Genomic DNA, 11,946 nt, shown 5'->3' with positions numbered 1-11,946 from the left:
CAATGCTCGCCACGCCCACTAGCCCCGCCCACCAACCCAGCCAACCGCCCCCGTCCCGCCCAACAGCCCCGCCCCACCACCCCAGCAAACCGCCCACCAGCATCGCCCCCACCAACAGCCACCGCCCATCGCCACGCCCCCAATTACCGCCACGCCCCCATCCCCCGCCGCTACTTCCGGTTTGTCAGGCGCGAGGTCTCCGCCTCCTCGCCCCCCCTAGGTCGACTCAGCCTCAAATGGGCACGCCGGTGCCACGTGCGCGGTGGTCAACATCGCCAGCACTGTGGGAGAGACAAAGGCGGCCGGGCGGGCGTGGTGCTGGCCACCCACCCCCTCCTTGTATGTGTGTGAGTGTGTGAGAGATCCGCTAAGACTCCGTTATCGATTATTTATCGATATTATCGATTGTGATTGCTTACGGTGATTATCTTCAGAGTCGCGTCTATCGTTATAAAAGAGAGTTCCGGCGATGGGAGACCGCCCTAGCCTACGAGAGCAGGTGGTGGAGGAGGTGGAGAAGGTGGTGGAGAAGGTGGATGAGGAGGTGGAGGATGATGAGGAGGTGGAGGAGGTGGTGGAGGTGATCAACTTCGGAGCGGGCCCCTCGAAGCTTCCGCGCCCGGTTCTTCTCCAAGCCCAGAGGGAGATGCTGGACTACCAGGGTCTGGGAATCAGTGTGATGGAAATGAGTCACCGATCAGCGGAATTTTCCCGGATTATGAAAAACACCGAAGGATTAATACGTGACTTGCTGGGCGTCCCCAGCAACTACCGAGTTCTGTTCGCCCGGGGCGGCGGCTCCGGCCAATTCAGCGCCATCCCCCTTAACCTGCTCGGACGCTCTGGCTCAGCGGGTGGTGGTGGTGGTGGCGGTGGCTGTGGTGTTGGTGGTAGTGGTAGTGGTGGTGTTAGCGGTGGTGGTAGTAGCAGTGGTGGTAGTGGCTGTGGTGGTGGTGGTGGTAGCGGTGGTGTTAGCGGTGGTGGTAGTGGCTGTGGTGGTAGTGGTGGTGGTGGTAGTGGTGGTGGTAGTGGTGGCTGTGGTGGTGGTGGTAGTGGTGGTAGTGGTGTTGGCGGTGGTGGTGGTTGTGTTAGCAGTGGTGGTAGTGGTGGTGGTAGTGGAGGTGGTGGTGGCTGTGGTGGTGGTGGTAGTGGTGGTAGTGGTGTTGGTGGTGGTGGTAGTGGTGGTGGTGGTAGTGGTGGTGGTAGTGGTAGCGGTGGTAGTGGAGGTGGTGGTGGCTGTGGTGTTGGTGGTGGTGGTGGTGGTATTAGCGGTGGTGTTGTAGACTTCATGGTGACTGGGTCGTGGTCCTTCAAGGCTGCACAGGAGGCACGCAAGTACGGTGCGGTGCGTCTGGCCCACGAGCCCCTGCAAGAGTACACACGTGTTCCCCTGGACGTGATTGTGAGTGAAGATGCCAGCTACCTCTACTACTGCAGTAACGAGACGATTCACGGCGTGGAGTTCCGTCAGCCGCCCAGGCACGCTACTGATGTCCCGCTGGTGTGTGACATGTCTTCCAACTTCCTGTCTCGTCCCGTTGATGTCGGACAGTTTGGTGTGATCATGGCAGGTGCTCAGAAGAATGTTGGCTGTGCGGGTGTCACCGTGGTGGTGGCTCGTGGAGACCTCCTGGGCCACGCCCTGGGGCCTTGCCCCGTGGTCATGGACTACGGCACGCTGGCTCGGGAGGGCTCCCTCTACAACACGCCTCCCTGCTACAGTATCTACATCATGATGCTGGTGTTGGAGTGGATCCGGCTGAATGGGGGAGCTGAGGGCATGGAGGCTCAGAACGTGGCCAAGGCTGAAACGGTCTACTCAGCCATCGAGAACTCGGAGGGGTTCTACTCTTGTCCCGTGGAGAGAGACAGCCGTAGCCGTATGAATGTGCCGTTCCGTCTCCCCTCCGAGTCGCTGGAGAGACTTTTCCTGGAGGGAGCTGCAAGCCTCAAATTCCTCGGACTCAAGGGACACCGGTCTGTGGGTGGTGTCCGTGCGTCTCTCTACAATGCAGTGTCTCTGTCAGACGCTGAGAAACTCGCTGGGTACATGGAGGCGTTTAGACTTAGACATCAGGATCACTGCTAACTACCACTAACTAGCACTACTACAACTAACTAGCACTACTACAACTAACTAGCACTAACTACCACGACTAACTAGCACTACTACTACTATACACTACACTATACACTACACTACTATACACTACACTACTATACAGGATCACTGCTAACTACCACTAGCTAGCACTACTACAACTAACTAGCACTAACTAGCACTAACTACCACTAACTATTACTACTATCACTACTAACTAGCACTAACTACCACGACTAACTAGCACTACTACTACTATACACTACTATACACTACACTACTATACAGGATCACTGCTAACTACCACTAACTAGCACTACTACAACTAACTAGCACTAACTACCACTAGCACTACTACAACTAACTAGCACTAACTAGCACTAACTACCACGACTAACTAGCACTACTACTACTATACACTACACTATACACTACACTATACACTACACTATACACTACACTACTATACGCTACACTACTATACACTACACTATACACTACACTACTATACACTACTATACACTATACTACTATACACTGCACTATACACTACTATACACTACACTATACACTACACTATTATACACTACTATACACTATACTACTATACACTACACTATACACTACTATACACTACACTATACACTACTATACACTACACTATACACTACACTACTATACACTACACTATTATACACTACACTACTATACACTACTATACACTACTATACACTACACTATACACTACTATACACTACACTATACACTACACTACTATACACTACACTACTATACACTACACTATACACTACTATACAGGATCACTGCTAACTACCACTAGCTAGCACTACTACAACTAACTAGCACTAACTACCACTAGCACTACTACAACTAACTAGCACTAACTAGCACTAACTACCACTAACTATTACTACTATCACTACTAACTAGCACCAACTACCACGACTAACTAGCACTACTACTACTATACACTACTATACACTACACTATACACTACTATACAGGATCACTAACTACCACTAACTAGCACCACTACAACTAACTAGCACTAACTAGCACTAACTACCACTAACTATTACTACTATCACTACTAACTAGCACTAACTACCACGACTAACTAGCACTATTACTATACTATACACTACTATACACTACACTACTATACACTACACTATATACTACACTATACACTACTATACAGGATCACTGCTAACTAGCACTAACTAGCACTACTACAACTAACTAGCACTAACTACCACGACTAACTAGCACTACTACTACTATACACTACACTACTATACACTACACTACTATACACTACACTATACACTACACTACTATACACTACACTATACACTACACTACTATACACTACACTACTATACACTACACTATACACTACTATACACTACACTACTATACACTACACTACTATACACTACACTACTATACACTACACACTACTATACACTATACTACTATACACTACACTACTATACACTACTATACACTATACACTACTATACACTACACAACTATACACTACTATACACTACACAACTATACACTACTATGCACTATACACTACTATACACTACACTACTATACACTACACTACTATACACTACTATACACTATACACTACACTACTATACACTACACTACTATACACTACACTACTATACTATACACTACTATACTATACACTATACTATACACTATACTATACACTATACTATACACTACACTACTATACACTACACTACTATACACTACACTACTATACACTATACACTACTATACACTACTATACACTACACTACTATACACTACACTACTATACACTACACTACTATACACTACACTATACACTACACTACTATACACTACACTACTATACACTACACTACTATACACCACGCTATACACTACTATACACCACGCTATACACTATACACTACTATACACTACACTACTATACACTACACTACTATACACTACACTACTATACACTACACTATACTATACACTACTATACACTACACTATACACTATACTATACACTATACACTACACCACTATACACTACACTACTATACACTACACTACTATACACTACACTACTATACACTACATTACTATACACTACACTATACACTACACTATACACTACACTATACACTACACTATACACTACTATACACTACTATACACTATACACTACTATACACTATACACTACTATACACTATACACTACTATACACTACTATACACTACACTACTATACACTACACTATACACTACTATACACTACTATACACTACACTACTATACACTACACTACTATACACTACACTACTATACACTACACTAATATACACTACACTATACACTATACAATACTATGCATTATACACTACTATACACTACACCACTATACACTACACTATACACTACATTACTATACACTACACTATACACTACACTATACACTACACTATACACTACACTATACACTACTATACACTACACACTACTATACACTATACACTACTATACACTATACACTACTATACACTATACACTACTATACACTACTATACACTATACACTACTATACACTACACTATACACTACTATACACTACACTACTATACACTACACTATACACTACTATACACTACACTACTATACACTACACTACTATATACTATACACTACTATACACTACACTACTATACACTACACTACTATACACTACACTATACACTACACTAATATACACTACACTATACAATACTATACATTATACACTACTATACACTATACACTACTATACACTACACTACTATACACTACACTACTATACACTATACACTACTATACAATACACTACTATACACTACACTACTATACACTACACTATACACTACATTACTATACACTACACTATACACTACACTATACACTACACTATACACTACTATACACTATACACTACTATACACTATACACTACTATACACTATACACTACTATACACTACACTACTATACACTACACTATACACTACTATACACTACAATACACTACACTACTATACACTACACTACTATACACTACACTACTATACACTACACTATACAATACTATACATTATACACTACTGTACACTATACACTACTATACACTATACACTACACTACTATACACTACACTATACACTACGCTATACAATATGGCTGCCATGTGCACTGTATAAAACAGTGGACTCATCCTTGAGCAATATGGCCGACTTGACATCTGTACTGTATTTACAATAGGTCAAGATGGCCGCTCTGTTGAGTATACTGTATATACAGTGGACCAAGATGGCCGCTCCATCGAACGCACTGTATATACAGTGTACCAAGATGGACGCTCTGAGTGCGCTGTATACACAGTAGACCAAGATGGCCGTTCAATGTAATCCACTGTATATACTGTACCAAGATGGCCGCTCCTCTTGAGTGGTGCGTTCACTGTAGAAGTGGCTGTCTGTGGATGTCTGTGGATGTCTGTGGCTGTCTGTGGATGTCTGTGAGTGTCTGTGGCTGTCTGTGGATGTCTGTGGCTGTAGAAGTCGCTGTCTGTGGCTGTGTGTGGCTGTTTGTGGGTGTCTGTGGCTGTAGAAATGGCTGTCTGTGAGTATCTATGGCTGTCTATGGATGTATGTGGCTGTCTATGGATGTCTGTGGCTGTCTGTGGCTGTCTGTGGCTGTCTGTAGCTGTCTGTGACTGTCTGTGACTGTCTGTGGCTGTCTGTGGCTGTCTGTGAGTGTCTGTGGCTGTCTGTGAGTGTCTGTAGCTGTCTGTGAGTGTCTGTGGCTGTATGTGAGTCTGTGGCTGTCTGTGGCTGTCTGTAGCTGTCTGTGGCTGTCTGTTGCTGTCTGTGAGTGTCTGTGGCTGTCTGTGGCTGTCTGTGGCTGTCTGTGAGTGTCTGTGACTGTCTGTGGATGTGTGTGTCTGTAGAAGTGGCTGTCTGTGGCTGTCTGTGAGTGTCTGTGGCTGTCTGTGAGTGTCTGTGGCTGTCTGTGAGTGTCTGTGGATGTCTGTGGCTGTCTGTGGATGTCTGTGGCTGTAGAAGTGGCTGTCTGAGTGTCTGTGGATGTCTGTGGATGTCTGTGGCTGTCTGTGGCTGTCTGTGAGTGTCTGTGGCTGTATGTGAGTGTCTGTGGCTGTCTGTGGCTGTCTGTGACTGTAGAAGTGGCTGTCTGTGACTGTATGTGAGTGTCTGTGGCTGTCTGTGGCTGTCTGTGACTGTCTGTGACTGTATGTGGCTGTCTGTGGATGTCTGTGGCTGTTTGTGGATGTCTGTGGCTGTTTGTGGATGTCTGTGAGTGTCTGTCTGTGAGTGTCTGTGGCTGTCTGTGGCTGTCTGTGGCTGTCTGCGGCTGTCTGTGGCTGTCTGCGGCTGTCTGTGAGTGTATGTGGCTGTCTGTGGCTGTCTGTGACTGTCTGTGGCTGTCTGCGGCTGTCTGTGGCTGTCTGTGGCTGTCTGTGGATGTCTGTGGCTGTCTGTGGATGTCTGTGGATGTCTGTGGCCGTTTGTGGATGTCTGTGAGTGTCTGGCTGTCTGTGGCTGTCTGTGACTGTCTGTGGATGTCTGTGGCTGTCTGTGGATGTCTGTGGATGTCTGTGGCTGTCTGTGGATGTCTGTGGCCGTTTGTGGATGTCTGTGAGTGTCTGGCTGTCTGTGGCTGTCTGTGACTGTCTGTGGCTGTCTGTGGATGTTTGTGGATGTCTGTGGCTGTCTGTGGATGTCTGTGGCTGTCTGTGGATGTCTGTGGATGTCTGTGGCCGTTTGTGGATGTCTGTGAGTGTCTGGCTGTCTGTGGCTGTCTGTGACTGTCTGTGGATGTCTGTGGCTGTCTGTGGATGTCTGTGGCCGTTTGTGGATGTCTGTGGATGTCTGTGGCTGTCTGTGGATGTCTGTGGCTGTCTGTGGATGTCTGTGGATGTCTGTGGCTGTCTGTGGATGTCTGTGGCTGTCTGTGGATGTCTGTGGCTGTCTGTGGATGTCTGTGGATGTCTGTGGCTGTAGAAGTGGCTGTCTGTGAGTGGCTGTCTGTGGCTGTCTGTGGCTGTCTGTGAGTGTCTGTGGCTGTAGAAGTGGCTGTCTGTGGATGTCTGTAGCTGTCTGTGGATGTCTGTGGATGTCTGTGGCTGTCTGTGGATGTCTGTGGATGTCTGTGGCTGTCTGTGAGTGTCTGTGGCTGTGTGAGTGTATGTGAGTGTCTGTGGCTGTCTGTGACTGTCTATGGCTGTCTGTGGCTGTCTGTGAGTGGCTGTCTGTGAGTGTCTGTGGCTGTCTGTGGCTGTCTGCGGCTGTCTGTGGCTGTCTGCGGCTGTCTGTGAGTGTCTGTGGCTGTCTGTGGCTGTCTGTAGCTGTCTGTGGCTGTCTGTGGCTGCCTGTGGCTGTCTGTGAGTGTCTGTGGCTGTCTGTGGCTGTCTGTAGATGTCTGTGGATGTCTGTGAGTGTCTGTGGCTGTCTGTGGCTGTCTGTGAGTGTCTGTGGCTGTGGAAGTCTCCCCGTGTCTCTCTCCCCGTCTCTCTCTCTCTCCCCGTGTCTCTCTCTCTCCCCAATGTCTCTCTTTTTTTCGAGTGTTTTTCATTTTCCATGATTTTCATGAAACTCTCGCATCACTGTAAGTTCCACGAAGGACACTGAAACATTCCCAAAATATTACCTGGCCATGCGATATTCAGCTCTCTCTCACTCCCATTCATATACTCGTCTGTGTAGGTGTATATATCTATAGTATATATATAGTACTATATATATGAACAGTACATACAGCGGCGGGGGAAAAAAAGTATTTGACCCCGCTGGTGATTTTGTACTTTTGCCCACTGACAAAAGTACAAATGATCGGGCTATAATTTTAATGGTAGGTTCATTTGAACATGTTTTGGCACGCGCGTTTTTCTGGATATTTCTCGTGGTTGTGGCTGTTATTCTGTCTCTTCGCTGTTCAAATAAAGCTTACCATTAAATATCTAGACTGATCATTTCCTTGTCGTTGGGCAAACGTACAACATCACCAGCGGGGTTATCAAATACTTTACCACCCCCGTCACTCAGTGTAAGTTCGACTTAGGAGACTAAAACATTCCCAAAAAATAAAACCTGCCAGGGGTCATGAAGGATTGAAGGCCTCGCGATCCACTTTGATGGGCATGCGACATTCGGTTCTCACACACCCATTCATAGACCTGTCTGTGTGTTTGTCACTGTGTGTGTGTCACTGTGTTTGTGTATGTGTGTGTGTGTCACTGTGTGTGTGTAACTGTGTGTGTGTGTCACTGTGTGTGTGTCACTGTGTTTGTGTCACTGTGTGTTTCACTGTGTGTGTGTCACTGTGTGTCTGTGTCACTGTGTGTGTGTCACTGTGTGTGGGTGTCACTGTGTGTGTGTGTCACTGTGTGTGTGTCACTGTGTGTGTGTGTGTGTCACTGTGTGTGGGGAGCGGTAGTGTAGCGGTTAGCGCGCTGCGCTATGAACCTGGCTACCCAGGTTCGATTCCCGCTCACGGCCAACACCAGTGACGATTATCTGAACCGGTCCTGGGCCTCCCCTAGGTCGACTCAGCCTCAAATGAGTACCTGGTGCGGTGTGTAAACATTGCCACTAGGGAGACAAAGGCGGTCGGGCGTGGTGCTGGCCACCCACCCCCTCGTGTACCGTTCCGGCCTTCATAGGTGCTCGCTAACAGCACTTGCCCCTACAGTCTGTTAAGGCTATATGGGGGATCTTTGTTCTTTGTTGTTGTAAGTGAGTGTGTGTGAGTGTGTGTAAGTGAGTGTGTGTGTGAGTGAGTGTGTGTTAGTGTGTGTGTGATAGTGTGTGTAAGTGAGTGTGTGTGAGTGTGTGTAAGTGAGTGTGTGTATGTGTGTGTGTGTGAGTGTGTGTTAGTGAGTGTGTGATAGTGAGTGATAGTGTGTGTAAGTGAGTGTAAGTGAGTGTGTGTGAGTGTGTGTAAGTGAGTGTGTGTAAGTGAGTGTGTGTTAGTGAGTGTGTGTGAGTGTGTGTAAGTGAGTGTGTGTAAGTGAGTGTGTGTAAGTGAGTGTGTGTTAGTGTGTGTGTGTGAGTGTGTGATAGTGAGTGTGTGTTAGTGAGTGTGTGTTAGTGTGTGATAGTGAGTGTGTGTGATTGTGTGTTAGTGAGTGTGTGTTAGTGAGTGTGTGTGAGTGTGTGTAAGTGATTGTGTGTTAGTGAGTGTGTGTTAGTGAGTGTGTGTTAGTGTGTGATAGTGAGTGTGTGTGAGTGTGTGTAAGTGAGTGTGTTTTAGTGTGTGATAGTGTGTGTTAGTGTGTGATAGTGAGTGTGTGTTAGTGTGTGATAGTGAGTGTGTGTAAGTGATTGTGTGTTAGTGAGTGTGTGTTAGTGAGTGTGTGATAGTGAGTGATAGTGTGTGTAAGTGAGTGTGTGTGAGTGTGTGTAAGTGAGTGTGTATAAGTGAGTGTGTGTTAGTGAGTGTGTGTGAGTGTGTGTAAGTGAGTGTGTGTAAGTGAGTGTGTGTAAGTGAGTGTGTGTTAGTGTGTGTGTGAGTGTGTGATAGTGAGTGTGTGTTAGTGAGTGTGTGTTAGTGTGTGATAGTGAGTGTGTGTGATTGTGTGTTAGTGAGTGTGTGTTAGTGAGTGTGTGTGAGTGTGTGTAAGTGAGTGTGTGTGAGTGTGTGTAAGTGATTGTGTGTTAGTGAGTGTGTGTTAGTGAGTGTGTGTTAGTGTGTGATAGTGAGTGTGTGTGAGTGTGTGTAAGTGAGTGTGTTTTAGTGTGTGATAGTGTGTGTTAGTGTGTGATAGTGAGTGTGTGTTAGTGTGTGATAGTGAGTGTGTGTAAGTGATTGTGTGTTAGTGAGTGTGTGTTAGTGAGTGTGTGTTAGTGTGTGATAGTGAGTGTGTGTTAGTGTGTGATAGTGAGTGTGTGTGAGTTTGTGTTAGTGAGTGTGTGTTAGTGTGTGATAGTGAGTGTGTGTGAGTGTGTGTAATTGAGTGTGTGTGAGTGTGTGTTAGTGAGTGTGTGTTAGTGTGTGATAGTGAGTGTGTGTGAGTGTGTGTGAGTGTGTGTGTGTGAGTGTGTGTAAGTGAGTGTGTGTGAGTGTGTGTAAGTGAGTGTGTGTGAGTGTGTGTAAGTGAGTGTGTGTGAGTGTGTGTAAGTGAGTGTGTGTTAGTGTGTGATAGTGAGTGTGTGTGAGTGTGTGTAAGTGAGTGTGTGTGAGTGTGTGTAAGTGAGTGTGTGTGAGTGTGTGTAAGTGAGTGTGTGTTAGTGTGTGATAGTGAGTGTGTGTGAGTGTGTGTAAGTGATTGTGTGTTAGTGAGTGTGTGTTAATGAGTGTGTGTTAGTGTGTGATAGTGAGTGTGTGTGAGTGTGTGTAAGTGATTGTGTGTGAGTGTGTGTTAGTGAGTGTGTTAGTGTGTGATAGTGTGTGATAGTGAGTGTGTGTGAGTGTGTGTTAGTGAGTGTGTGTTAGTGTGTGATAGTGAGTGTGTGTGAGTGTGTGTAAGTGATTGTGTGTTAGTGAGTGTGTGTTAGTGAGTGTGTGTTAGTGTGTGATAGTGAGTGTGTGGGGGAGCGGTAGTGTAGCGGTTAGCGCTACGCTGCGCTATGAACCTGGCCACCCGGGTTCGATTCCCGCTCACGGCCAACACCAGTGACGATTATCTGAACCGGTCCTGGGCCTCCCCTAGGTCGACTCAGCCTCAAATGAGTACCTAGTGCGGGCTGGCCACCCACCCCCTCGTGTACCGTTCCGGCCTTCAAGGTGCTCGCTAACAGCACTTGCCCCTAGAGTCTGTTAAGGCTATATGGGGGATCTTTGTCTTTGTGTGTGTGTGTGTGTGGTATGGTGTGTGTGTGTGGTATGGTGTGTGTGTGGTGTGTGGTATGGTGTGTGTGTGGTGTGTGGTATGGTGTGTGTGTGGTGTGTGTGTGGTGTGTGTGTGGTGTGTGTGTGGTGTGTGTGTGGTGTGTGTGTGGTGTGGTGTGTGTGGTGTGGTGTGTGTGTGTGTGGTATGGTGTGTGTGTGGTGTGGGGTGTGTGCGGTGTGTGGTGTGTGTGTGTGTGTGGTATGGTGTGTGTGTGTGTGGTGTGTGTGGTGTGGTGTGTGTGTGGTGTGTGTGGTGTGTGTGTGGTGTGTGTGGTGTGTGTGGTGTGGTGTGTGTGGTGTGGTGTGTGTGCGGTGTGGTGTGTGTGCGGTGTGGTGTGTGTGTGTGGTGTGTGTGTGGTGTGGGGTGGTGTGTGTGTGGGGTGGTGTGTGTGTGTGTGGTGTGTGTGTGTGGTGTGGTGTGTGGTTTGGTGTGTGTGTGGTGTGGTGTGTGTGTGGTGTGTGTGTGGTGTGGTGTGGTGTGTGTGTGGTGTGGTGTGTGTGCGGTGTGTGGTGTGTGTGTGGTGTGTGTGTGTGTGGTGTGTGTGTGTGTGTGGTGTGTGTGTGGTGTGGGGTGGTGTGTGTGTGGTTTGGTGTGTGTGTGGTGTGGTGTGTGTGTGGTGTGTGTGCGGTGTGGTGTGTGTGCGGTGTGGTGTGTGTGCGGTGTGTGTGGTGTGGTGTGTGTGTGGTGTGTGTGTGGTGTGTGGTGTGTGGTGTGTGGTGTGGTGTGTGGTGTGGTGTGTGGTGTGTGGTGTGTGTGTGGTGTGTGTGTGGGGTGGTGTGTGTGTGGTGTGGTGTGTGTGTGGTGTGGTGTGTGTGTGGTGTGTGTGTGGTGTGGTGTGGTGTGGTGTGTGTGTGGTGTGGTGTGTGTGCGGTGTGGTGTGTGTGCGGTGTGGTGTGTGTGTGTGGTATGGTGTG

General features: G+C 47.2%; 1 protein-coding gene across 1 annotated transcript; it reads left to right on the top strand.

The window, feature by feature from the left end:
- The first annotated feature begins 335 nt into the window (after positions 1 to 335).
- Positions 336 to 2,974, top strand: PSAT1 (phosphoserine aminotransferase 1). Its single transcript, XM_076058503.1, has 2 exons — positions 336 to 860; positions 1,284 to 2,974. Exons 1-2 carry the CDS (start codon positions 470 to 472, stop codon positions 2,087 to 2,089), a joined length of 1,197 nt encoding a protein of 398 aa, XP_075914618.1. The 5' UTR covers positions 336 to 469; the 3' UTR covers positions 2,090 to 2,974.
- The last annotated feature ends 8,972 nt before the right edge of the window (positions 2,975 to 11,946 follow it).

The sequence above is a fragment of the Petromyzon marinus genome (genome assembly GCF_048934315.1).
Source record: "Petromyzon marinus isolate PM22_M1 ecotype Great Lakes invasive population chromosome 76 unlocalized genomic scaffold, UKy_Petmar_22M1.pri1.0 chr76_unloc.1, whole genome shotgun sequence".
NCBI classification, from domain to species: Eukaryota; Metazoa; Chordata; class Hyperoartia; order Petromyzontiformes; family Petromyzontidae; genus Petromyzon; species Petromyzon marinus.
Note: the sequence above shows the minus strand (reverse complement) of the source record. Positions and strands in the feature narration are given on the sequence as shown.

Bases quoted from the DNA above. Each gene is read 5' to 3' on its own strand.
- PSAT1 (XM_076058503.1), top strand. From the start codon at position 470: ATGGGAGACCGCCCTAGCCTACGAGAGCAGGTGGTGGAGGAGGTGGAG. The intron at 861-1,283 runs GTGGTGGTGGCG...GTGGTGTTGTAG, and splicing joins CTCTGGCTCAGCGGGTGGTG to ACTTCATGGTGACTGGGTCG.